The sequence below is a fragment of the Sphaerodactylus townsendi genome, linkage group LG14, assembly GCF_021028975.2.
Source record: "Sphaerodactylus townsendi isolate TG3544 linkage group LG14, MPM_Stown_v2.3, whole genome shotgun sequence".
Classification (NCBI taxonomy): Eukaryota; Metazoa; Chordata; class Lepidosauria; order Squamata; family Sphaerodactylidae; genus Sphaerodactylus; species Sphaerodactylus townsendi.
This window is the reverse complement of record NC_059438.1, coordinates 42,710,968-42,738,404: the sequence shown is the minus strand read 5'-3', so window position 1 is coordinate 42,738,404 and position 27,437 is coordinate 42,710,968. Positions and strand designations below refer to the sequence as shown.

At 47.4% G+C, this 27,437-nt stretch overlaps 1 protein-coding gene and 1 long non-coding RNA gene across 3 annotated transcripts in view; one reads left to right on the top strand and one right to left on the bottom strand.

Moving 5' to 3' along the window:
- Positions 1-4,581: 4,581 nt before the first annotated feature.
- On the bottom strand, positions 4,582-6,990 carry LOC125443642. Its single transcript, XR_007246155.1, has 3 exons — positions 6,709-6,990; positions 6,469-6,522; positions 4,582-6,373 (listed from the first exon to the last, which is right to left on the bottom strand). It is a non-coding gene; the product is annotated as an uncharacterized LOC125443642 (long non-coding RNA).
- A 659-nt stretch (positions 6,991-7,649) lies between these two features.
- Positions 7,650-27,437, top strand: part of TENT4A (terminal nucleotidyltransferase 4A) — a 36,093-nt gene continuing 16,305 nt past the window's right edge. Inside the window, exons 1-7 of one of the 2 annotated variants that reach the window (XM_048515920.1) lie at positions 7,650-8,121; positions 13,954-14,077; positions 18,487-18,533; positions 22,866-22,883; positions 23,065-23,167; positions 24,266-24,373; positions 25,988-26,116. In XM_048515920.1, the coding sequence (XP_048371877.1) occupies positions 7,724-8,121; positions 13,954-14,077; positions 18,487-18,533; positions 22,866-22,883; positions 23,065-23,167; positions 24,266-24,373; positions 25,988-26,116 (927 nt within the window). In that variant the 5' untranslated portion in view covers positions 7,650-7,723. Of the gene's footprint in view, positions 8,122-13,953; positions 14,078-18,486; positions 18,534-22,865; positions 22,884-23,046; positions 23,168-24,265; positions 24,374-25,987; positions 26,117-27,437 lie in introns of both variants that reach the window. The other variant, XM_048515919.1, reaches the window with a different exon arrangement.

Sequence of the window (27,437 nt, the reverse complement as noted above, 5' to 3'; positions counted from 1 at the left end):
GAAACGAGAAAAGAAATCGGCCCAACGAAGTTGCTTCGCGGACATCTTGAGGGGGGTGGAGAGGGCGGCCAAGTTCTTGTGATCCGACCAAACTTGAAAGGGGTGTTTAGCCCCCTCCAGCCATTAAAGCGCCAAGTGGAGAGTGCTACTTTGATGGCGCAGTCTCTTTATCCCCTACAGTCCAGTTGAGTTCAGCACCGGAGAATTTCTTTGATAAATAAGCACACGGAACCAACCTATCATCTTTATTTCTCTGCAACAGGGCTGCCCCAAGCGCTTTGTCCGAGGCATCCACGTGAACCACAAACGGGAGATCTGGGTCAGGGTGCTTTAGGATAGGTTCGGTGGTAAAAGCAGATTTTAAAAGCTGAAAGGCGGTCTGACATTCTTCGGACCAGGAAAGGGGGGTCCCGGGCTTGGTGGACAGTGGATCTTTACCCTTAGTGCGTAAGAGGTCTGTGAGAGGGAGAGTCAGTTCAGCAAATTGGGGTATAAAGTCACGATAGAAATTAGCAAAACCTAGAAAAGATTGGAGTTCTTTTCGGTTGGTAGGGGCAGGCCATTGGAGGACCGCATCAATCTTAGCAGGATCCATTTGTAGGCCCTCGGGCGAGATCCGGTAACCCAAATAGTCAATAGAGGTTTGGTGGAAACAGCACTTGGAAAGTTTGGCAAAGAGGGAGTTGTCGAGCAAACGTTTCAATACTTCCCGAACCAATGCTTCATGCTCCTCCATGGTTTGTGAATAAATTAAAACGTCATCTAAGTACACCACTACTCCCTTATACAATAAATCATGGAGAACTTCGTTGATAAGGGCCATAAAAGCTCCGGGGCCCCCACTTAACCCGAATGGCATTATTAAGTATTCAAACTGTCCAAACTTTGTGTTAAATGCAGTCAAGTGTTCATAGCCTTCAGCAATTCTGACCCTGTAGTAAGCTTCCCTCAAGTCCAACTTAGTAAAGATGCGTCCTTTGCCCAATGCGTCTAAAAGGTCCTTGATCAAAGGCAGAGGGTATTTATTGGACAGGGGGACTGCATTGAGACCTCGGTAATCTGTGCCGAGCCGTAAGGGCACATCTTTTTTTTTGACAAACAAAACAGGAGCAACATGTGTGTGTTTGGTAGCTCGCCGTATGAACCAGCGGCGAGGTTCTTGTCTAAGAAGGCACGAAGTTCCCTTCTCCTCATTGGGACTCATGCGGTAGATTCTACCTTTGGGCAGTTGCGCCCCTGGCTGTATTACGATTTTGCAGTCAGTGTCTCTATGGGGTGGCAACTGATCGCATTCTTGCTCCTGAAATACTCTGGCTAGCTCTTGATGCGCCCGATTGGAATGCGGTAGAATCGGGAGCAATCGCTGATGAAGCCAGGGGGGGGTGTGTGTCAGGAGAAGTCGAGTTTTCCCCCCAATTCATGTGTTCACCGCAGGGAGGGTCAGTGAATTCTAAGATCCTTTCTTTCCAAAGGAATTTTGGTTCATGCAACAACAACCACGGCATGCCCAGAACTATGGAGTGTTTGGCCACTGGCGCCAGAATAAAACTAATTTTCTCCCAATGGTCAACGCAACGGAGGAGAACCGGTTGCGTTTTGAACTGGGCCGGTCCTTCGCTCCCGAGAGGACTGCCGTCCATTTGGGTGAATGGTATGGGCTTAGCCAGGGGGACTTGGTCTAGACCTAGCTCCTCCGCCACCTGGGGCCGCATTAAGCAATGGGAGCAGCCAGAATCCACAAGGGCCGAGGCTATAATACGAGTATGTTTAGCGGGGTTGGCCAGAAACGCTTGGATTGTAATGGGGGCGCTGCCTTCACTCACCGCGTCTGGAGTCGAACCCATGTCCATGGGGGCTGAAGAAAGGCAAACAGCAATACTTCCCTCCTCTGGGTCGCGTTCGATGACTGCCTTAGACGAGGCCGTTAGAGGCGGCCCTGATTTGCGTGGTGGCTTGGCAGATGGGGTGCGTAGCGGCCGGAGGCGGTTGGCTTCTGTTTTTTCGGGCAGTTGGCGGCTAGATGACCTGGTCCTCCGCGGTAAAGACACAATCCCAGTCGGTGACGGCCAGTAACTCGGAGGTGGTCTCGGTAGGGGCGGCTGGGCTTGGCTTGGTGGACGCAGTGGCAGGCTTCGGGCGTTGGCGGCCTCTGGCACGAGCGTACTCTAAGCGAGACGCCACCTGGGATCCCAATTCAATCCAATCAGCAATAGTGCGGGGGACCCGAATCAAAAACACCGTTTCACGCAGCTTGCCGTCGACAGCATCGGAGAAGTATTAGCATTTCATGCGCTCAGGCCACTCAGGAGAGTCGAGCAGCGCGCCGCGACGAAATTCACGGGCAAATTCTGCAAGCGGCGGTTGCCTTGCTGAATAGTTTTGATGAATGCGGATAGCTTCATTTTCAGCACCCGGATCTTGGAAGCGAGCCCTTAAGGCTTGGAGGAACGCGGGCACCATGCGAGTATCTTCATCTTGCAGGTTCAAAAGAGTCACAAACCAGTCGGCTGCCGCCCCATCCAGGACTGAGCCGATGTCCCGTATTTTTTCACGCTCCGACCCGGTATAAAACGTCATAGTGCTCCATTTGGGCATCGAGTTGCTATATGAAGTATGGAAGTTTAGGCGGTCCCATCGAAACGGGCAGGTATTGGAGGTCTGTAGTAACCCCTCTCCACGGCCCTTGGCGCCCGCAGGGGGCGGCGATTGCGCAGGTTGAGCAGGTTGAGGCAGCGGTTCTGCGCGGGGGGGGGCGGAATCGGTGGAGGTATCAACGCCCGGTGCAGCTGGCGTTTCGGTGGGAGCCGGTCCTTGGAAGGTGGCTCGACCCAGCAGCGTCGCCCCTCTGGCGCCGGCTGTACCCGTGACAGCGTAGACTCCAACTTGGGTTGTCCTGGTCTGCTGCTTCTTCAGTTCCCTGTCCAAGGCAGCCAGCTCTCTCTCCTTGCGAGTCAATGCATCCTGGTGCGCATGCAAAGCTGCTTTCTCTCGTTCCAATTTAGCCAGTTCGTCCCGTTGAACAGCTGCAGTAAGTTCACTTTATTATGCGCCAAGGCCTGAACACTTTCGCGTTGACGCTGTAAGTTCAGTTTGGAGTGTTCCAGGACTTTATCATGGACTGATAGATTCTGCACATATTGCCGTTGGAGCGCATCTTTGGCACGGTCCAATTCGAGTTGGACTACTTTGCGCTGCTGTTCCCGATCTCTCTGCAGGTTTTCACGCTCTTGCTGCAGCTGTTCCCGTTCCTCTTCCCATAGCTGGCGTTCACGGGCCCATGCTTCCTGGGCATCTCGCAGTCGGCCCACTTCCTCAGCCCAGCTCTCTTTCGATGGGAGAGGGAACAGATCCGGCTGGGAGTGCAGGCTTCCTCCGGACTCCTCGTCGTCTGGGCCAGCTGAGACATCGTGCCCACCGGTGGCTCCACGGGGCATCTCAGGTGCCGCCGCTGGTCCGGGATCAGGGGTCGATCGGAAGATGAATGCGGATACCCTCCCAATCCCTGAGTATAGTCCCAGTGTCACTGGTGGTCTTCGGACGGGCCCCAGTGCTATGCCACGGTGGGTCTTTGGGAGCATCACCAAAATACGAGTCCAGGAATGGATTCAATGGACTCCTGTGTTGCTGCATGAAAGGTGGTCAGGCCCGTCTCCTCCGTGACAGGTTGCATCTGAGGTTTGTAATCCATGCACAGCGGGTAGATATCCGATCCACAGGCGCTCGATCCATAGACGAAGCGCCCGACGACTCATGTAAGTCCCCATGGTCGTCTTCACGTCCCTCGTTCCAGCGGAGTAAAGGAAGACTCGTGCTGATACGAGGACGGGAAAGAGTCACCAGCGAGACCCGTTCTCCCGCCGGTTCCTCCAGATCCAGAAGGGAAAGGTCGGAGCCCTCTTTGGGGGCTACCGCACCTTCCACAGAAACATCCAACCTCTCCATGCCGAGACACCAGAGGTCCACTGTACTAGGAATATAGATGAATTAGGATTCCTGCCACAATGTAAGGAATTCCATAGAAGCAGAAATAAAAGGCTCTTTGGTGTAAAAGACCGTTTATTCAGACATCTTAGAAAGCTCATGTACACGCAGTGGCAGGAATAAGATCTCCCGCCAGAAACACAGGTTATAACTCTGTCCATCCCATCCCCCCTCCGTTCCCATGGGAACGGAGGTCTCATCTCCCTCGCAGAGATAAGGTCTCCGCCGAAGAAGCTGGCCCATCGCCCGGGCTGTGGAATGTAGTCAAGGCCAGGCGGCTGACCCGTTCATCAACACCATTGAATCCTTTACACTCTGCACGTGTTCACTTAGCTCAGTCAGTCTGCTCAGCTCAGTTGAGTTCAGTCTATAGCTTAGTAGCCATGTAATAGTCTAAGCAGCAAGCTGGCTGTTGGTGCTAGCTAGTAAGAAAGATGTTTATTGTTTTTTCTTCCAAGTTTCCCTTCCCTGTAGTAAGTAAACTTTATTTCAGTAAAGCAACTGGTCTCTGCCTCATTATTGCATTAGCTCTGCTAAATAAGTATTTGTCCACACAACAGATTTGTTTCCCCACTCCTACATTTTGGGTGACTTTCGGCTAGTCACAGTTCTCCCAAAACTCTCTCAGCCCCACCTACTTCACAAGGTTTCTGTTGTGGGGAGAGGAAGGGAAAGAGGTTTGTGAACCCCTTTGCGTCGCCTTAGAGGAGAGAAAGGGGAGCATGAATCCAAACTCCTTCCTTCCCACTCGCTATCTTTCTCTGCCACTTTATCAGTCTTTAGATTTTTCTCCTTCTGTACCTCTGGCAAAATTTCCCTGCGAAAATATGGATGCTATGCATGGTGGACACTTGGATAAATGGTTGGGACTTGCTGTCTATATGGTATTGTAAGTAGCCCAGGGGGACATACGGGATCAAATGTCCCTGGGCTGCAGCCATTTAATCCATACACTGATTTCAAGACTAATGTTGTTTGGTCCTGGTGCGGATGGACAGCAGCCTATTCGGGGCGGTGGGGTGGTGGTGGGGTGGAAAACTCAGATTTTGCACCGGGCTACGTTTTCCCTACATACACCTCTGATCTCCAGTTAAGCAGTAGCAAGACTTTATTGGCATAGACAACAGTACAACAATAATAAAAAAACGGATTTAAAAAGCATATACAATACAGGAAATAAATGTTAGGTTGAAGGAAATCTACTGGCATTTAGTAATTTCCAGGAGAAAGTCTGCCACTATCATACAGAGAGAAGGATCAGGATTGTCCAACAAGTAGTGTAATCTAATTAAATCGGATCTCCAGTTAATAGGATCAGGGGATAGGAAAGACCTCGTCTTGAGCTCTGCAAGCATTACAAAGTCTTTGGAGACCTTGCATCTGCCATTTAAGGGGAGTCTTGTATCTCCCAGACTCGCACATACCCTTTTCTCTTGGCTTCAGTCTCTCCCCTTCCCCCATTTTCGCTTTCCCAGGTTGTCTGTTGTACTGTTGGCTCCACTGTGTAACTTACCCACAGCTATATAAGTAACAAGATTTTGCAAAGAAAGCTAATAGGGGATCCGTAGGGCATTTTGACTACATGCCGACAGCGCATGGGGAAGGGCGAAGTCCCGCTGGGGCCTCAAAGCAGCTCACATTTTTCTTGTCACCTTAATTTTATTCCTACAACAACCCATTGCGGTAATTTAAGGTGACTGAGTTCCCCAAGTTTTATTTTGTTGACACCCTCCCTTTCTCCCCAGTGGAGACCCAAAGTGGTTGCCGTCATCCTCCATTTTATGCTCACAACAATCCCGTGAGGTGGGTTAGGCTTAGACTGTGTGGCTGGCCCAGGTCAACCAGTGAGCTTCCATGGAAGAGAGGGGATTCGAACCTGGGTCTCTCCGCTAAGCTGACTCTCAAGAAGAGTCTGTATTTCACACTATATTTCCTACGCGGCCTTGCTCCTTGTCCCTGCTGTTTTGTTTGTTCTCCAAACCTCCCCCATGAAATGTCCGTAAAACATCCCTACTCACTGCATTCGATGAAGCGGGCTTAAATTGACACCTTTCATTAATGGTTATTTGGCTACATCCACTCATTGCATTCCAGAACACTGATATTGGACTAAATCGTCTTGAGCCTTCTGCTGCCAACTTTCGGCATTTTAACATATATTACACCTTGGCATACAAAGCTCAATACTTGAGTCATAAACAAATGATTTACAATTGTGACAACTGATTTATAACTGTGACAGTCCCAATCTTCACTTCTTCTAATGATACATCCAGGGATATTTAAATCCAACAGGTAAAGTAACAAGAAGTTTATATAGAGGCTTTTTAAAGGCTTAGAGGCTATAAGACCTCCGGATTTCGTTTTATTTCGTATTCTTTGTCAAGCCAATCTGCAAAAAGAAGTATAATACCACAAAATAAATAAATAGCATTGTAACATGTTTTAACTATAATTTTTAAAAAATAATGTCCCATGAAAACTTACTAGATTGTGTCAATAGCCTGAAATAAAATGATGTTTCAAATGCAGGCTCTTCTTCTGTAAAAATAAAAATATTCATCAATAAACCTAGACCCCATTCTCCATATACAAAAAACATAAGTTATATACAAATACAAGGAAGAGTAAACTAAAGCTGTTCTCTTATGTCAGCAGGTTCTATTCAGAGAGCAAAGTGAAATTAACACAGCAGCAGTTAAGTACTTTCAAGTTAATTGAACTCACGCTTTTCATTAATGTTTATTTGGCTACATCCACTCCTTGCTATCCAGAACGCCTCTATTGGATTAAATCGTCTTGAGCCTCCTGCTGCCAACCTCCAGGCATTGCCTGGAGTTCTCCAGGAATGACAACCGCATTTCCAGGCTGCAGAGTTTAAGAACATACGAAAGAGCCTGTGGGTGAGACCAGAGTCCATCTAGTCCAGTTCTCTGCTACTAGCAGTGGCTCACCAGGTGCCTTTGGGAGCTCACATGCAGGAGGTGAAAGCAATGGCCTTCTGCGGCTGCTGCTCCCGACCACCTGGTCTGCTAAGGCATTTTGGCAGGATTGGGAGCCATAGATCGACTTCTCCTCCATCAATCTGTCCAAGCCCCTTTTAAAGCTATCCAGGTTAGTGGCCATCACCACCTCCTGTGGCAGCATATTCCAAACACCAATCCCACGTTGCGTGAAGAAGTGTTTCCTTTTATTAGTCCCAATTCTTCCCCCCAGCATTTTCAATGGATGCCCCCTGGTTCTAGTATTGTGAGAAAGAGAGAAAAATCTACCCCATGCATAATTTTATAGACTTCAATCAAACCCCCCCCTCAGCCGCCTCCTCTCCAAACTAAAGAGTCCCAAATGCTGCAGCCTCTTCTCATAGGGAAGGTGCTCCAGTCCCTCAACCATCCTCGTTGCCCTTCTCGGCACTTTTTCTATCTCCCCAATATCCTTTTTGAGTGTAGTTCTTCCGCAGGAAAAAAAAAGTCAGCTTCGGTGAGGGGACTCCATGGCGTCCTAGCCTCACTGAGCGCCATCCCACCCGGAAGCTCCCGGACTCTCCCACCCGGGAGGTGGGAACGGCACTTCTTCGAACGAAGCTTCCCTCCGTCCGACTCTACGGAGATCTCCGGCGCCAGTTCGCACTGCGCAGGCGCAACCGTTGCCCCTTTCCCGGCGGCCCAATGCGCCGGCCGCGGCCTCCGGGCCCCGCCCCTCGCAGGCCCCGCCGGCGCCTCTCTGACGGGCGGATGGCTGGATGGACGCGCGCGTGGCCTGGATCCAGCCCGAGCAGAAGGGCCCGGCCAACGCGCTCTGGATGCGCGTCTGGCGGGCCGCCCAAGGCCGCGCCGGAGCAGGAGGCGCCCCCCGCAGCCCCGCCAGCCCCAGCCCGCCCCCGGCGCCGCAGCCCCCCAGCCCGCCCGCCCCGGCCCAGGAGGAGGAGGAGGGCGGCGGGCGGCGCCTCCACAGGCCCCACCGGTACCACCCGGGCCGCAGGAAGCGGGAGAACAAGGCCAGCACCTACGGCTTCAATTACCTGCTGGGCGGCGGCACCGCGACCCCACCCGGGCTGAGCCTGCCCTCCTCCCCGCCGCCGCCCCTGCGCGGCCCGGGCACGCCTTGGAAGGACCGGCCCTATGGCCCCGGCATACAGGGGTGAGTAAGTGGGGGCCCCGGATGGTTCTCCCGCAAGCCTTTGCTCCAGCAGACGCCCCCCCCCCCCGACAAGCAAGAGTGTAACGTGTGAAAGGCTGACACGGGTCTATGCCGGCCGTGAGGGTCCCGCTTGAACATGTGAAGCGCTGACGCGGGATTATGTCAGCCGCGAGGGCTCAGTATTAACGTGTGAAGCACTGACACGGATCTGTGTCAGACATGAGGGTCCGGCTTGAACATGTGAAGCGTTGACACAGGACTGTGCCAGACATGAGGGTTCAACTTGAACATGTGAAGGGCACCTGTGTCAGACGCGAGGGTCGGGCTTGAACATGTGAATCGCTGACACAGGTCTGTGTCAACGTGAGGGTTCTCAGTGACCAGGGCAGCCCTGCTGGCTCAAATGGACGGCATCCCCTTGCAGCTGGAGGGTGAAGGGTGCAGGCTCACCTGTGTGTGTGTGTGTGTGTGTGGACACATAGACCACTCAGACCAGTGAGATTTACTCCCTAGTAGACAGACCTGGGACTGTGTCACATCACAGGAGTAGGAAGCCTTGGCGGTCGCACCCTTGTCATCCTTATAACCATCTGTTTAAAGATTGTCTGCGTTAGGCAAGATGAAGGGTGTGTGTGTGGGGGGGGTATGATCCCAGTGTGTGCTGTCTCAAACTCCCTCTCACAATACTAGAACCAGGGGGCATCCATTGAAAATGCTGGGGGGAAGAATTAGGACTAATAAAAGGAAACACTTCTTCACGCAACATGTGATTGGTGTTTGGAATATGCTGCCACAGGAGGTGGTGACGGCCACTCACCTGGATAGCTTTAAAAGGGGCTTGGACAGATTTATGGAGGAGAAGTCGATTTATGGGTACCAATCTTGATCCTCCTTGATCTCAGATTGCAAATGCCTTAACAGACCAGGTGCTCAGGAGCAGCAGCAGCAGAAGGCCATTGCTTTCACATCCTGCACGTGAGCTCCCAAAGGCACCTGGTGGGCCACTGCGAGTAGTAGAGTGCTGGACTAGATGGACTCTGATCTGATCCAGCTGGCTTGTTCTTATGTTCTTATGTAAGGCCGAGATAAGAGAAAGATGTGGTTCTCTTCTTCCTCTGTTTGCTTTTGGGGTCTTCGTAGGCTGCCTGCCTTCTTAATAGAGGACCTTCTATGCATGTCACCCTTTTTGATGCACAAGACCCTTTGCTTTGATTGTAAGTCTAGTTGAAATGAATGCGGTTGGCTTCAGGGCTGTGAGATTTCAGGGGAATGTGAGAAAGGCTATTCATTTATCTAGTCTGGAGTCCTTCCTGCTGTGGCTAATTGGATGCCCTGGAAGGCCAGCAAGCAGAGCAAGAAGACCAAAAGCTCTCCCTAGCTCTGGTATTTGAAGAGCTGCTGTGTCTGGACACAGAGGTTACATCTGGCCGTTCTGGCTAATTTGATGGATCTGTAGTCAATTTGCAGCCAAGTTACTGTCCATCACTACATACCATGCAGTGAGTTTCCCAAGTTTAAGGAATTCATTCTTTAGTCTGTTCTGAATCTACTGCCCCTACGTTGTAGTATTATAAGAGAGGGGGAAAACCTCTAAGCATGTAGCTTTTCCACACTACACCTTCTATCACACTTCTCCCCCTTCCTCTCTGACGCCTTCCAAAACTGATATGCACTCCTGTAACATTCTTATTGAGACTGCTTATATGTAACACCTAGAAAGGCACCTCTCTAGTGTACTCAGGTGATGTGTTTTGTTGCCTTCCTTAGCGTTTCCTATTTCTTTTCACTGCCACTGAAGGCTCTCACCTAAGACGTCTCAGTTGGACCTAAAGAACGGGATGGCTTGGTTATATTTGATAGACTGATAGAATAGTAGTTCTTTGGGGTGGGTCTGAGTTAAAAGGGGATCCTCTACTCTAGAAAAAACTGGTATTGTCACTTAAACCTAGAGTTTGTTTAGAAATAACAACATAATGGTTTCAATGTAGTTCCTAAGCATAATGGTTTAGTATTTTATCAGTTCTTCTGTATCATCTGAGTTCCTTAATTAGATCTAGCCACAAAGGCTTATTTTCCTCATTTGCACTAGTAACTTCTATGAGAAAACAGATTTCTCTCACACTCCACAGAACCTCACTCAGGCCCCTTCCACACACACAAAATAATGCTTTTCAAACCACTTTCACAACTGTTTGCAAGTGGACTTTGCCATTCCGCACAGCATCAAAGTGTAGGGATGAGCTGCTGACCCAGCAGCACCGTAAGTAGAGCGCTGGAACACCGGCGCTCCTACGGTCTTCTGGTCCCACCGCTCCCCCACCCCTCACCTCGGAGCGAGTCACTGGTCGAAGTGAACTGCCTGGGTTTCACAAACCACCGGGTGTCCTGTGACAAAGGGACACGGTCTTGCCCCCAGGTGAGGATTAGGCCCAGACGCTGATGCTCCTCTCCGCATGTAGCAGCCAGGTGAGATCATGCATCACATGATGATCTCTCAGTCTCCCGCTCTCCCGCTCTCCCGGATTCCCCTCGGATCCGCCCTTCTACACGCCCCCGCTATAATCATAATAAAAGGTGCCAGGAACCAGCACGCGGGAGAGTCGCGAGGAACACGGACACCCGCGCTCCCGCTGCTGGCGCTCTCCACCAGATGAAACCTCCGCGTCTCGCCTCTTCCTTAGCGACGACCCTGCGGGGATGACTACACAAAGACCATTGAAAGCAGTTTGAAAATGCATTATTCTGCATGTGCGGAATGAGCCTCAGACTCTTCACCCACTCAGTTCTCTTCTCCCCGCTCACACATGCTGTCATTCCTGTTCCCCCGGGGTACAGCTACTATCCAATCATAATACACTTCAGAAGCTGCCAACCAGCCCCTCTCTTTCTTACTCTAGAGGTCTGCATTTTTAAACTATGGCAATGTATGTATAAAACTCCGCATTAATGCACAGAAATGAAGCATTAATGGGAACAGTGTAATTGTTGATTTTACTGTATTTGGGTGCTAGCATTGGCAGATGGTAAATTGTTTTGGATTGCCATTTAGGAATTGAAAAGGTGGAATAGAAATATTTTAGTAAATAAACAGAAATGTCCACTGAGGAAGGATCAGCACGGCTTTTGTGGAGAAAAGTCCTTCCTTATTAAATGGAGAAAGGATATTGGTTACCTGGTCAGATGTTTGGTTAACTGTTCTCTGAAGTCTGTGGTCTGGAGAGGCTGCTGCATATGTGAATTGGACATAATACTTCAGTTGCGTTGCAACATAATGGCTGGATTTTGCCCTCATGAAGTGCCCTTTGGCAAGTCTTAGTTGATAGTTCCATGGGAATGTCAACTCAATGCATGGCAGCTGTGAAAAAGGCAAACTCTATGCTGGGGATAATTAGGAAAGGAGTTGAGAATAAAACTGCAAAGATTGTCATGCCCTTATATAAAGCAGTGGTGCGACCGCACTTGGAGTACTGTGTCCAGTTCTGGTCGCCGCATCTCAAAAAGGATATTGGGGAGATAGAAAAAGTGCAGAGAAGGGCAACGAGGATGATTGAGGGACTGGGGCACCTTCCCATGAGGGGAGAGGCTGTGTGCTGCTTGGGACACTCTTTAGTTTGGAGAGGGAGACGCCTGAGGGGGGATATGATTGAAGTCTATAAAATTATGCATGGGGTAGAAAATATTGACAGAGAGACATTTTTCTCTCTTTCTCACAATACTAGAACCAGGGGGCATCCATTGAAAATGCTGTGGGGAAGAATTAGGACCACAGCAGGAAACACTTCTCTCATGCAACGCAGGGATTATGTTTGGAATATGTTTAGGAGGTGGTGGATACACTCAAATCTGGATAGTTTCTAAAAAGGGCTTGGACAGATTTATGGAGGAGAAGCTCCATTTATGGCTACTCAAGGAGCAGCAGTGGCGTATGTGGAGGTTAAGATTTCGTGCATTCAATCTGGAGGAACTGGGTTTGATTCCCAGCTCTGTCCTGAGCTGTGGGAGGCTTTCTCTGGGGAATTCAGATTAGCCTGTACACTCCCACACACGCCAGCTGGGTGACCTTGGGCTAGTCACAGCTTCTCGGAGCTCTCTCAGCCCCACCTACCTCACAGGGTGTTTGTTGTGAGGGGGGAAGGGCAAGGAGATTGTCAGCCCCTTTGAGTCTCCTGCAGGAGAGAAAGGGGGGATATAAATCCAAACTCTTCTTCTTCTTCAATCTTGATCCTCTTTGATCTGAGATTGCAAATGCCTTAACAGTCCAGGTGCTCGGGAGCAAAAGCCGCAGAAGGCCATTGCTCTCACCTCCTGCATGTGAGCTCCCAAAGGCACCTGGTGGGCCACTGCGAGTAGCAGAGAGCTGGACTAGATGGACTCTGGTCTGATCCAGCTGGCTTGTTCTTATGTTCTTAAGCTTGTCTCTTATGTCTTCCATTTTTTGGTGTGGAATATGAGAGAATAATACTGATGTTCGCAGGCTATGACATTATATCTGTTAAGCATGGTGAATACTAAAATGCCATAGAAATGTGAAGTAGACACTTCAAATGTGAAACTTGAATATGGCAAATGTGTGTCATACAGGTATGCCTGTCAAAGAAATGTGACAGTCAGCAGCTCCCAGCGTGGTGTAGTGGTTAGGAGCAGGTGCACTCTAATCTGGAGAACCAGGTTTGATTCCCCACTCTGCCACATGAGCTGTGGAGGTTTATCTGGTGAACCTGTGCAGTCCGACACATGCCAGCTGGGTGACCTTGGACTAGTCACAGTTCTTCAGATCTCTCTCAGCCCCACCCACTTCACAGGATCTTTGTTGTGGGGGGGAGGGGGAGGGAAAGGAGATTGTAAGACCCTTTGGGTCACCTTACAGAAGAGAAAGGGGGAATATAAGTCCAAACTCTTCTTCTTCCCTATAGAGTATAACTTGTTGACAAACTTGGGTTTACTGTGCAATGTAACCTGTAATCTGAAGAAAAAGCTTGGGAGTCTGGAATTCTGCATTTGACTCTTAAATGATTCACCAGAGCAGATGGCTGCCTTTTTACCTTCAAAGGTGGCTGCTTCAAAAAATCTCTGTGTTAAGATGTTACAGGATCCCTTGCCTTCATGCTCAAATATTATTTTTCCTTTTAAAAAAAACTTAATGATTTTTGGAGTTAGGTAAAAGTTGTTGTATTAGATCAGTGATGGCGAACCTTTTTGAGACCGAGTGCCCAAACTGTAACCCAAACACCACTTATTTGTCACAAAGTGCCAACACGGCAATTTAACCTGAATACTGAGGTTTTAGTTTAGGAAAAAACGGTTGGCTCCTTCTTCCTCCGCCCCACCCCCTTGAGCAGGGATCAGTCTGCTCTAGCCTCCAGCAAGTCCCGCGTGCACCGCTCTGTGCCTCTGTATCACCTCTGCTTCCTCTGCACACACACCCTTGGGCAGCTACCACCCAGAGCACAGGCACCAGGCCCGCTAGCCGAGTCCTCCCTGCTTACCGTGGTGCGCGCACATCGTGCTCAATGGCCCAGGCCAGCCTAGATGTGTGTGTGTGTGTGGAGTGATTTTCCCACAGAGAGGGCTCCGAGTGCCACCTCTGGCACCCGTGCCATAAGTTCGCCATCACTGTATTAGATCCAGAAAACCACAAACATGGCTTTGCTGATAGAGTGAATCTTTCTATTATCTTCTACAACCTCTCAGACCACCCAGTCTACCGGCTTGAGTGTTTCATGGGAGAAACATTTGTATCCAAGGTATATCAGTATATCATCCATGAAATGTCGGTTGAATTACTTGGGCATGTTTTCAAGTGATGCTGACCTTTGTGTTTTCCTACAACAGGTTGCATGAAGAAATAATGGACTTTTATGACTTTATGTCCCCTTGTCCTGAAGAAGAAGTTATGAGAAGAGAGGTCGTGAAGAGAATAGAAACTGTTATCAAAGATCTCTGGCCTACAGCGGATGTGAGTACATCTCTCACTAGCTTTTTGATTAGATCAGGTTCATCCTTTGCTCTGCTCTCTATTGGTGCACACACCCCTCCCCAGTAACGTGATTGTATACTTTCCTCCATGCGTGCTGGCCTAGACCTCAATGCAGACTGATGTAAAGAATCTTCCGCAAACAGTTTTAGAAAACAGCTGCCATAAAAACACATTGCTAGTGATTTATAAGTCAGATTAAAGTTCCTTGTTTTAAAACTATAGCTCCAGCAGCAGAACAGCGTGACACGGAGTAGCGCATATGGCTGCCTTTGGGTCTCCTTCCCTTAAAGCTCAGAATGGGGGTATGCGCAGCATCCAGGGACTGTGGCCATAGCAGGCTATTCTCTTCACCTAGGGCAGGGGTAGGGAACCTTTAACACTCAAAGAGCCATTTGGACCCGTTTTCCACGGGAAAAGTAAACACTTGGAGCCGCAAATAATTTTTGACATTTAAAATAAAGATAACACTGTATATATTGGGCTTTTTTACCTTTTACTCCACTCATTCTGAGAAGCGCATGGATGCGCCCGCCCTGCTGCCTGCAGGGTGGGCAAGGATGGGGCCAGCGGCTTGGCCTTGCCGGCCGCCGGGAAAGGGCTCGCCCCACTCAAATGGGGTGGGCAAGAGGGGAAGCCCATGGCACTGCCCAGCCGGCCACGGGCAATTGGTGCGCCCGCCCTGCTGCTTGCAGGGCGGGCAAGGATGAAGCCGGCGGCTGGGCCTCGCCGGCCGCCGGGAAAACGCTCGCCCCGTCCCAACAGGGCAGGCGAGAGGGGAAGCCCGCGGCGTGGCCCAGCCGTTTGCGGGCAGTTGGTGCGCCCGCCCTGCTGCCTGCAGGGCAGGCAAGGATGAAGCTGGCAGCTTGACTCGTGGAGCCGCAGTGCAAGGGCAGAAGAGCCACATGCAGCTCTTGAGCCGCAGGTTCCCTACCCCTGACCTAGGGAAATACAGCATTGTGCTGTCTTCTTCTATTCTGGACCCCAAAGGAAGACGTTCAGGAGAAGACAACAGACTTAAATTCCAGCTGTGTCTTCTGGTGGGTAAAGGCCCTTTGTGTGATTTGTGGTTTTACAGCAGTCTGCCAGAGGAGAGAAGAGGCTGGAAAGTTTTACTCAGAGTGCTACTCAACTCATCTTAAATAAGATATAATTGTGTTATATTTTTATTTGATTTGTTGATGTCCTGCCTTTCTCCCCAGTGGAGACCAGAGGCATAGCTAGGAAAAATGGAGCCCGGTGCAAAATCTGAGTTTTGCTGCCCTCCCATGTTCGTTTGTGTTTTTTGTATTTTTAGTGTTTTTTCAGTTTTCGCCCTGCAGGGGGCGCAGCACAGTTTTTAGACTATCAGCATCACAATTTCAGGGTATCTTTAGGAGACTATCCTGATGATACCAGCCAGGTTTGGTGAAGTTTGGTTCAGGGGGGCCAAAGCTCTGGACTCTCAAAGGTGTAGCCCCAATCTCCTATTAGCTCCCATTGGAAACAATGGTGGATGATGGGGCCACCCCCTTTGGGAGTCCATAATGTTAGATCCCCTGAACCAAACCTCACCTAATTTGGATGGTATCATCAGGAGAGTCCCCCGAAAACTCCCTGAAATTTTGGTGCTGCTAGCCTAAAAAACTGCACCCCCTGCAGGCCAAAAACTGAAAAACACTAAAGTATACAAAAAAACCCTGAAATTTTTGCTGCCCCAAGGCGCATGCCCGGTACAATACGCACCCCCCCGTCCCCCTTGTAGCTCCGTCACTGGTGGAGACCCAAAGAAGTTTATGTCATCCTCCATTTTAATCTCACAACGACCCTATGAGGTGGGTTAGGCTAAGACTGCGTGGCAGGTCCAGGTCAACCAGTGAGCTTCCGTGGCACAGTGGGGATTCAGACCTGGGTCTCCCAGATCCTAAATGAACGAGTTCATCCATGAGAGGTGGGCAGCAGTTGTGTTCTTCAGCTGTGAGAATGATTAGAAGTGCTGTTTGGATTCTTGGAAGCAAGGCCACTTTGGCTTGCCATAGAAGACCAACCAAAATGCCAAATAACATGCTTGCATTAAAGTTTGCCATCATTCGGACAATTCTGTTTTAATCTGAAAATATCTAGGAAATCAGTGTTGATCGTATAATGTCGCTTAATAATAAACTTTAAGTGAAGGACCAGTATTGTTGAAACCAAGAGACGTATGTTAAGTTTTTAACACTTGAAAGGCTGTGGACATGTAACCAAGGTCTTCATTTTTCAGGGTTTGTCTGTTCAGCTGTTTAGGAATACTAAAATAGTCCATGTGATTAACTGCAAAATTTTAACCTATAGAGTGGGTTCATATAATCTGGCCAATATTCTATAGAGGCCACTATTTGGCTAATCATTATAAAATTCTGGTTAAATATTCACTACTGAAGCTCCAGAAACTCATTGACCCAACTTACCTTGAGTGAACTCCACCAATCAAAATGGTGCACAATAGTTACAGCAAAGATCGGGGAACTGGGTTATGACAGTGACTCCTTCAATATGCTAACCTTTACTGAAACTTTTGCCCTCATTAAAGAGAGGCTGTTAGCAATGGACTATCAACAACTGCAGAGCTTGGCAAATAAATCTTGTTCACCAACAAATATGTCAATTCCTTTCATGCAGGGATACCCAGCCCATTATATTACAGCGCTCACAAACTCTACACACAGGAGGAGCCTATATGCCCGGCTGGGATTTTAACATCATGCCATCTCCGCTACGTAGAGGAAGACTTAAAGGTCTTCCAAGTGATAAGAGATTCTGTACCTGTAACACAGGACAGCTGGATTCCATCCCACACATTCTCCTGAACTGCTTATTATACCAAGAACTCCAATCCAGTCTGTTATCCCAATCTCTATGATTGATTATACTGAATCAGACAAAGTAGTTACGCTTTTAAATTGTCAGGATTTTCATTGTTGCCTTATATTGGCAAAGTTTTTGTCAGAAGTTTGTAAACTGAATGTATGACAAACGCTGTGTTTTTTACTATTCACTTTTTAACTGGAACTGTATTTTTATACTATCGTGTATATATGCCAATAAAGGCTTATTGAATTGAATTGAGTGGGTTCATATAGGCTTTTCCTAAGGCCGTGGTTCTCAACCTGGGGGTCGAATGACCCTTTCACAGGGGTCGCCTCTCTGCATCAGTGTTCCCCATCTGTAAAATGGAGGAATGTTAGGGTTGGGGGTCACCACAACATGAGGAACTGTATTAAAGGGTCGCGGCCTTAGGAAGGTTGAGAACCACTGTCCTAAGGGTTATCCAACTTGGAACTTGCAAGACATTAATGTTTTATGTCTTTAAGGAAGTGCTTGTTTTTGACCTTGGCTAGAAGTTGTTAAAAGTTTGCCAGAATTGTTTGGGAGGTTTCCCCCCGGAATGAAGTGTTCTAAAGCTTATATGCTTATTCTTCCATAGCAATTCAGTTCTTATTAATTGGTTTGGAAGAGCTGGCACCCACTGGAGGCTCTTCTCACAGACTGATTCTCTTTTCTTGCCTGGCTTGCTTTAAACTTCGCATGTTGTGAGAGTCAGTCCAAACCGTGGCTTATTAAACTGTCGTTTGGACAATATGGGTGTATTGTCAGTTACAGTAAATCAGGAAAGCTGGTGGGAACAGTTATGTCAGCTGTGTGGGGGTTCACCTGTAAAGGCCAGACTGTGGCTGGGTGACAGGGCAGTGTGAGATCTTATCTGGGCCAAAGAATTCTTGAGTGACAGACAAGGGCTAGTAAAAGAAGACCAAAGTTAGGCCGTTTCTGCACGGCCACGGTAGGGGTTGGGTCGGCGTACGTGACGCCGACCCAACCCCTCACGGTCCCAGAATCTACCGGGACGATGGCGCTGTGCTGTGCCATCGTCCGGTCGACCTACCTGCTCTGCGGCCCTCCGGCACGTCGCTGAGGCCAGGGGACACGCCCCCCCTGTCCTGCGCGACCGCTCCGGAGTCGCAGGGCAGAGGGGGCATGTCCCCAGGCCTCGGCAACGCACCAGAGGGCCGCAGAGCAGGTAGGTTGACCGGACATGGGGGGAGGGAAGGCGCCTTCGAGCTGCTGCCGTTCGCACGGCAGCGGCTCGAAGCCGCTGTTTTCCATAAACCTCGCTCGGGAAGCGAGGTAGGAAAATGGCAGCTTCGAAGCAGCTGCGCCCCCTGTATGAATGGCTCCCTGGGGATGGTGTTTTTGCCATCCCCAGGGCACCATATTAGGCCCGTGCGGAAAGGGCCTTCGTTTGGATCAAACTGTTACAAATTGGCAAATGCCTGGGGTTAATTTTCTGTGGCTGCAAATGGTGTGGATGTCTTTGAAATATTTTTTCAGTTCGGAGTGCTCAACAGTATACTAACTTTGCACCTCTCTTCCAGGTTCAGATATTTGGGAGTTTTAGTACAGGGCTTTATCTGCCAACTAGGTAAGTACTGAGATTGACCCTTTCCACACAACACAAATAAAATGTTTTGAGGCTGGAATATAAAATGTTTCCTGCAGGAATTCCACACAGCTTTTTGCTCGAAATGTTTGGAAAACATTTAATTTTTCCTTAAAACGTTTTATTTCAAAAACATTGATCTAGCGACTTTCCCTTCTGAAACATTTTCAAAATGTTCCCTGCTCACTTTGTGGAGTGAAGGAAAAGTTTCATTTTCCCCCACCCAATTTAGAAGCTCCCGCTTTCGTTTTTGTTGTGTCCGCCATTTGCTGCTGCTTGAGATCCTTCGCACTGCCTGCCATTTCCTGTGTTTTCCATGGAGGTTTCCTCTGTTTGCTGTGCCACCGTTTCAATGTGTAAAGTAGATGATACAACAGTGATTGGTCTCATTCGCACAACGCGAAAACCAAGCATACAGACGGGAGGCTTGAACAATCCAGCCGAAGCCCCGTGGTGCCACTGGAACAATCTTAGAACTGGAACACACTTAACACCGCAGAAATGGTGGTAGATTTCAGGAGAAACCCTCCCATCCTACCTCCTCTCACAATACTAGACAACACAGTATCAACCGTAGAGACCTTTACACTTCTAGGCTCCATCATATCTCATGACCTAAAATGGTCACCTAACATCAAAAAAATGTTATCAAAAAAAGCACAACAAAGAATGTTCTTTCTGCGCCAACTCAGGAAGCCTCAAACTGCCCAAGGAGCCGCTGATACAGTCTTCCATAGAGGAATCATTGAGTCTGTCATCTGCAACTCCCTATAACTGTGTGGTTTGGCTCCTGCAACCCAACAAGATCGACACAGACTTCTAGAGAATAATTAGAACTGGTAGAAAAAACAATTGCTGCTAACCTGCTCTCCACTTGAGGACCTGTATACCGGGAAAATTGGTCAAAAAAAGGGCTGTGAAAATATTTACTGACCCCTCGGTGATCCTGGACATAAACTGTTTCAACTCTACCCCTCTAAACGCTGCCACAGAGCACTGCACACCAAGACAACTAGACATAAGAATGCTCTTTTTCCCGAATGCCATCACTCTGCTAAACAAATAATTCCCTCGATAATGTCAAACTATTTATTATATATTTATTATATAATTACTGCACTACTTTTTTATCATTCCTATTACCCCTCTCCTCCCATTTATGACTGTATGATTATAGCCTGTGCTGACATTTCATTTTATTTTATGATTTTACATTTTATGTTTTCATTACTATTGATTGTTTCCTGATTGCTTACTAGACCTATGACAATCATTAAGTGTTGTACCTTATGATTCTTGACAAATGTATTTTTCTTTTATGTACACTGAGAGCATATGCACCGGAGACAAATTCCTTGTGTGTCCAATCACACTTGGCCAATAAAGATTCTATTCTATTCTATTCTATTCTATTCTATTCTATTCTATTCTATTCTATTCTATTCTATTCTATCCTAAGTACATATATAAAGTTAGTTTTGCCTTCCGATTCTGAACACGGGTCATATCGTGTGTTCGTAGCGTCAAAGACACCTCATTGGAAAAAAAGGAAAAATGACACATGCTCATTTATTCATGTACTTTATGCATTGAAATGGTGACCGACTGCCCTTCAAGCAGAGGAGCAGCAGTGGCGTAGAAGGTTAAGAGCTCATGTATCTAATCTGGAGGAACCGGGTTTGATTCCCAGCTCTGCCGCCTGAGCTGTGGAGGCTTATCTGGAAAATTCAGATTAGCCTGTACACTCCCACACGCGCCAGCTGGGTGACCTTGGGCTAGTCACAGCTTCTCGGAGCTCTCTCAGCCCCACCTACCTCACAGGGTGTTTGTTGTGAGGGGGGAAGGGCAAGGAGATTGTTAGCCCCTTTGAGTCTCCTGCAGGAGAGAAAGGGGGGATATAAATCCAAACTCTTCTTCTTCTTGGGAAACACAACAAATGGCGGACAGCAAGGAGGATCTCAAGTGGCAGAAGGTGGTGGGTCGGTGGATGTCAGACAGATCTTGCCTGCTGAGCTGAGCAGGCTCAGCCCGGCATGTGAGACCCCTCCCCCCCTGCTGGGCTTGGGGAGGGAGACTAGACAGATCTCGCATATCGGGCTGAGCAAACTCAGCCCGGCATGTCAGATCTTTTCCCATCCTAACAGACTTGAAAAGCATGTATGGCCGGCAGCGGGAGCAGAGATCAGACAGATCTTGTGTGCCAGGCTGAGCAAACTCAGCCTGGCACGCAAGATATACCCCCTCCCACACTCTCTGCAAACATTTTAAAGGGCACCCGGTTCTTTTCCCTGTTGCTCTGTTCTGCGCTATGCGGGACCCCCCCCCCCCAAAACAAACAAACAAACACCCCAGTTCTTTGAAAACAGTTGCAGAACATTATAAATAGTCTGTGCAGAAAAAGCCACTATTTTTCTCAACAGGGCATACTTATAGTGCTTTATTATATAAGAGATATGTCAGCATTTCTTAATCACTGTGAGTTTGATGCTGAAAAATTAATACGAGTTACATGGGATACTGAATTTTGAGCCTTAATATGTAAACACAAAATAGTCAGATTTTCCATGTAGAACAAATGACTGTTTTTAATGTACTAAAATGGGAACACTTAGTTGTCAACTGCTTTTCTTTATAAAGTATTAAGCACATAGTAATACTGTGCTGTTAGAAATACTGATTAACTCTGCAGATTTGCAGATTACACAGAGTGAGCACATTACAGCGGGAGTCTTGTTAGTTCTTACGACCCAAAGCTTATGTATGTTTATAATTGCAGAAAGAAGGTTCTTAACCACTGTAATTAACCACTGGGATCGATAAATTTGGCTTGCAAGCCTCTCCAGATGTAGGATTATGAGTTCTAGTCATCCCCTGCCAGCATTATTGCTGGCAGGGGATACTGTGAACTGTCCGGTCCATAACATTCTGAGGGTCATGGAGTTTGACACCTGTGCACTAGACTATTGTAAACATAATAGCTTGACCTACATCAGTGATGGCGAACCTTTTTGAGACCGAGTGCCCAAACTGCAACACAAAACCCACTTATTTAACGCAAAGTGCCGACTTGACAATTTAACCTGAATACTGAGGTTTTAGTTCAGAAAAAATGGTTGGCTCCAAGGCGTGCGTTACTCGGGAGTAAGCTTGGTGGTAGTTGTTGGCTTTGCTTTGAAGCAACCGTGCAACTCTTCGAACGGGTGAATCACGACCCTAGGAGGGTTTACTCAGAAGCAAGCCCCATTGCCAGCAACCCATGCCATAGGTTCGCCATCACTGACCTACATTCTGCTTCTGAGAATGGAAGGGCACTTTGATTGGTGGAGGGAAGCAATCTCTGCTGATTCCTCCCTCTCAGTGAATGTTTCACCCTCTGTGGATCCAGCCCCCTCTTGGAGCCCAAGAGACCTTTTGTGAGAGTGAGAGGTGAGAGTCTTTCTCTCTGAGTTCTCCTCCACTCTTGTAGGACCCAAGCCAGTGGTTTGAATCCAGTGATTCCCTTCTGCCAACTGAGAAATTGTGCGCCTTTTGAATCTTGTGTCGAACTTTCCTCCGGTGAAAGGGAACTGCTGGATCCCACCCTGTGTGCCAGAGTGCTTACATTTGCATTTCCCAATAGCTGAGCAAAGTACTGTGAGTTAAGACCCTGACGTGTCTGGGCAGTTTGTTGTCCCATTCATGTTAAACTGTGTGTAAGTACTGGCATATCTAGAAAGGGCCGGGGGGAATCCGAGCCCTAGGTGCTACTTTTTGGCTGCGTATTTATGCCCCCCCCCTCCCCCAGGTAACTGTGCCCCTGTCTGGAATTCCCTGTGGAGTTCGGAACTGGGACACAGATGCAGTTGAAGGCCAGTGAGCCTGGCTCACCCTCCCACAATCTCCATGTGGAGATGGGAGCAGCAAGGGCCCATTTGAGCCTGACTGGGGCTATGCTTGGATTCAGCTAGATCCAAGCCTTGCCGCAGCCAGGTTCAGACTGAAACTGGTTGCTCTCATTCCTCTAGCTTTGTGCTCTACAGGCCTTCAGCTGCGCCCTCTCCTGGCGGGGGCGAGATGTACCCTTGTGGGGAGGCACAGTGCCTGAGCTAGCCCTGAGCACCGATTTAAGCAGAGATGCCCCTTTATGTAGCAGCCTTTCAGTTGTGACACATCAGGTGAATAATTGGCAAAATCTGTAGGTGAGGGTTTAGGATTTAATTCTTGAGGTTTGGATTTAATTCTTTCAGCTAGTAATTCAATGTGTAAAAATTTGTCTTGTATTTAAGGTCTAAGTTTTTAAAATTAACTCGTGTGTATGTTTTTAATTGTCCATAGTGATATTGATTTAGTGGTTTTTATAATTTAATAATTAAGTGGTTTTTATAATTTAATAATTAAGATGAGGTTTGGATTTAATTCTTCCAGCTAGTAATTCAATGTGTGAAAATTTGTCTTGTATTTAAGGTCTTAAGTTTTTAAAATTAACTCTTGTGTGTATGTTTTTAATTGTCCGCAGTGATATTGATTTAGTGGTTTTTGGAAAATGGGAGAGCCCCCCTCTGCAGCTGCTGGAACAAGCACTAAGGAAACACAACGTGGCTGAGCCATATTCAATTAAAGTACTTGACAAAGCTACAGTAAGTAGAGAAAGGAACTGTGCTTGCCTTAAAGTGAAAATCTCTGGAAAGAAGACAAAGAAGAGTTTGGGTTTATATCCCCCCTTTCTCTCCTGCAGGAGACTCAAAGGGGCTGACAATCTCCTTGCCCTTCCCCCCTCACAACAAACACCCTGTGAGGTAGGTGGGGCTGAGAGAGCTCCGAGAAGCTGTGACTAGCCCAAGGTCACCCAGCTGGCATATGTGGGAGTGTACAGGCTAATCTGAATTCCCCAGATAAGCCTCCACAGCTCAGGCGGCAGAACTGGGAATCAAACCCGGTTCCTCCAGATTAGATACACGAGCTCTTAACCTCCTACGCCCACTATGGTATCTAGCATAAACAGTTCTCACAGTGCAGGTTTTTTTTTTAACTTTTAAGCTCATACTAGAGGCTTTGAATACACTGATCCATCATAGTCCTAGATACATTTCCCTTGTGGATTTATAGCATCTCTAAATAGCCCTTTTTTCTTGCAGCTGTCTTTATCCTTAAAACCTCCGTAGCTTGCAGTGGTATCTTTGTTTATACCTCCTTAAATTACAGCCTTCCTCTTCGGAAAATTCATTTAGATTTTTTTCCCTTCGTGATATCTTCTTACCAGTTCTCTCCTTGAACCTGCTGTCTCTGGTCACCTGTCGCTTTCTTGTTCTAAATACTTTTGTGGCTGAAAAACTGCCCACACAACAGCAGTTCCTTCCCACACGGAGAGAACAAGGAAGTGAAGGGCGGGCGAAAGGGTGGATCTGCTCATCTGGGTTCACTTTGCAGCAGGAGAAACCCGTTGAAACAGAAAAGCATGGGGAAAATCCACTGTGAGGCACACATTGCTCCCTGTATATAAGCACTGCATGCATAAAGGGCCATTGCTCAGAATGCTGGTTTAAATCAATGGGCTATTAATCATAATGTGAGCGTTATGAACAACCCTAGTGAGTTGTTCTTGGATCTTGCTCTAGCTTCTCGAACAAATAGCCATGTTCACAACTTCACGACCATTTCTTGCTAACCCAGGCAACCGACTGCTGAAAAATGTCTGGTTGGGAGTGGTTGACTGACTGGTTTATGTATTGTTGCAGGTACCAATAATAAAGCTTACTGACCAGAAAACAGAAGTAAAAGTTGACATTAGTTTTAACGTGGAAACTGGCGTGAAGGCAGCTCGGCTCATCAAAGACTACATGAAGGTACTGTGGACAGAAGGCGTGGGGGCCCTGGGGCAGGCAGGAGGTGGTATTAGAGGCAGCCATACTTGGGTGAAGACGAGATGTCAAAAGGAGCTCTCAGCTTTCCAAGGTTGAGTCTCGTGAGGGAAGAACCTCCGGCCAATGATGCCGATACGTGCTGAGGGATCTTTGTTGGGAAGAATGTTTGCTTATCGTCTGTTCGCTTATAGCCTGCCTTCATCACTGAGACTCAAGGCGGATTACAAAACACTAGAAAGGAAAAATAATCAAAAGGTGTGTTGTGTCAAAAGGCAACTTGATTAATAGGTCCTGATTAATGGAAGTCCCTGGGCGAACTCTACGGGAGGCAACTCTTGGCAGCGGACAACTTATTGCAGTTGCAGATTGGCTAGAAGTGAACCTGACCTCACTGCTGCTGCTGCTGCCGCTTTAAGAACATAAGAACAAGCCAGCTGGATCAGACCAGAGTCCATCTAGTCCAGCTCTCTGCTACTCGCAGTGGCCCACCAGGTGCCTTTGGGAGCTCACATGCAGGAGGTGAGAGCAATGGCCTTCTGCGGCTTTTGCTCCCAAGCACCTGGACTGTTAAGGCATTTGCAATCTCAGATCAAAGAGGATCAAGATTGGTACCCATAAATCGACTTCTCCTCCATAAATCTATCCAAGCCCCTTTTAAAGCTATCCAGGTGAGTGGCCATCACCACCTCCTGTGGCAGCATATTCCAAACACCAATCACACGTTGCATGAAGAAGCGTTTCCTTTTATTAGTCCTAATTCTTCCCCCCAGAATTTTCAACAAATGCCCCCTGGTTCTAGTATTGTGAGAAAGAGAGAAAAATGTCTCTCTGTCAACATTTTCTACCCCATGCATAATTTTATAGACTTCAATCATATCCCCCTCCTAGGGTCATGATTCACCCATTGGAAGAGTTGCATGGTTGCTTCAAAGCAAAGCCACCGACTACCACCAAGCTTACTCCTTAGTAACGCATGCCTTGGAGCCAACCATTTTTTTCTAAACTAAAACCTCAGTATTCAGGTTAAATTGCCATATTGGCATTTTTCGATAAATAAGTGGGTTTTGGGTTGCAGTTTGGGCACTCGGTCTCGAAAAGGTTCGCCATCACTGTGCTAGACTGTTCATCTTCATATAACCTTTTTTTGGGGGTGGGGGTGTCTGGTGATGGTTGCCTACAGAAAGACAGTACATATGCCTGTTTATGGATTTTTGCTTAACAGTTGCGTCAAATGCCTTAACTTGTGTAGCGTTGTCAGTAACTGTGAATGTTTGTATTTTTGCATGTGCAGAAATTCATATTTTTATATACAAAAGTCATCACATACATTTTTTTCACCCCTCAGTGAAGGATATATGGATTCATTCACAAGCTAAACAGCTTCCTGTTAAGTACCTTGTATCTAGCAATGTGTAGGGATTTTTTTAATTACTTTAACCTTCTGTTTTGATATGAAATCCTCAATGCTCCGTGGTCCATCTTTAACAGAGCCAATCAATAATAAAATGCCACAGGGTTATTTGTTGGTAATAGAAGAGCTACTGTCTGCTTAACTTCACTTACAGATTTTTTTTTAATTTTTAATTTTATTTGCAGAAGTACTCATTGCTGCCATACTTGATTTTAGTATTAAAACAGTTTCTCCTTCAGAGGGATTTGAACGAAGTTTTTACTGGTGGAATTAGCTCTTACAGCCTAATTTTAATGGCTATTAGCTTCTTACAGGTAAGTTCTTTTCTACTAACGTTGATTCTCTTACCCTTCTAATCTGGATTCTAATCTGGAGAACCGGGTTTGATTCTCCACTCCTCCACCTCAGTGGCAGAGGCTTATGTGGTGAACCAGATGTGTTTCTGCACTCCTACATTCCTGCTGGGTGACCTTGGGCTAGTCACAGTTCTTCGGAACTCTCTCAGCCCCACCTGCCTCACAAGGTGTCTGTTGTGGGGAGAGGAAGGGAAAGGAGCTCGTAAGCCACCTTGAGTCTCCTTACAGGAGAGAAAGGTGGGGTATAAACCCAAACTCTTCTTCTGGAGAATCTCCTCCAAAGGGTGATCACTACTGCACAGAGGATTATCGGCTGCCCTCTCCCCTCCTTGGAAGAACTCTATAATTCCCGAAGCCTAAAAAAAGCCCCAAATATTCTGAGAGACCCGTCTCATCCAGCACACTCTCTTTTTGAACTGTTACCATCCGGCAGACGATACAGGTCTATCAAAACTAGGACAAAGAGGCTTAGAGACAGCTTCTACTCTAGAGCTGTGGCTATGCTAAACTCTGCGGCTTTGTGTTGATGTGTTTGGGGCTGTGTAGGGATGGGTGGAGGAAGGGAAAAGTGAGGATGGGGTATGAGTCTGGAATTGTGTGCATCGAGGAATGCTGCTGTAAATTTCGTTGTGTGTGCACAATGACAATAAAATGCTTATGCTTATGTGTAGACATTAACTGGGCTGCTTCTGATTTAGCAGTATATGTTTTTAAGTGAGGTCCTCATGGGTGCAATGGTACTCAGCAGGGTTTTTTTAGAAAGTAGGTGGGGCTCCTGCCCAGCAGAGCTTCTGATTGGCCATTAGAAATCTGATAGGCTGTTCAAATTAGAATAATCTTGTTTTGGCAGCATCTGTGGGTTTATTCCATCCATGCAACAGCCTTTATTGGCATTAAAAAACATTACATTATATATACTGAAAATTTAAGATTTAAATTAAAAAGAAACAAATGAAGAAAGTAAGAATGGCCCATTTTTACAGAAACAGGTTTAAAAATACCACCATTTATGTCCGATTCTTCTCATTATGCAACTTTATAACTTCTTGCAGAAATTTGGCTACCCTCTTGCTTAATTGAAAATTTGAATTATTCAAAAGGAACATCTACAACAGAATTGGGAAGTCTGTACTAGAATAGAGCTTATATGTACTAGGCTTATATGTACTAGAATGGGACTTCTATACATTGCTCAAATCTCAAAATAAAAAGGACAACAGAGTAAAGCATGCTGCATAGTTTCAATGCAGCCTGCCATACAAAATATGCTACATTTTGG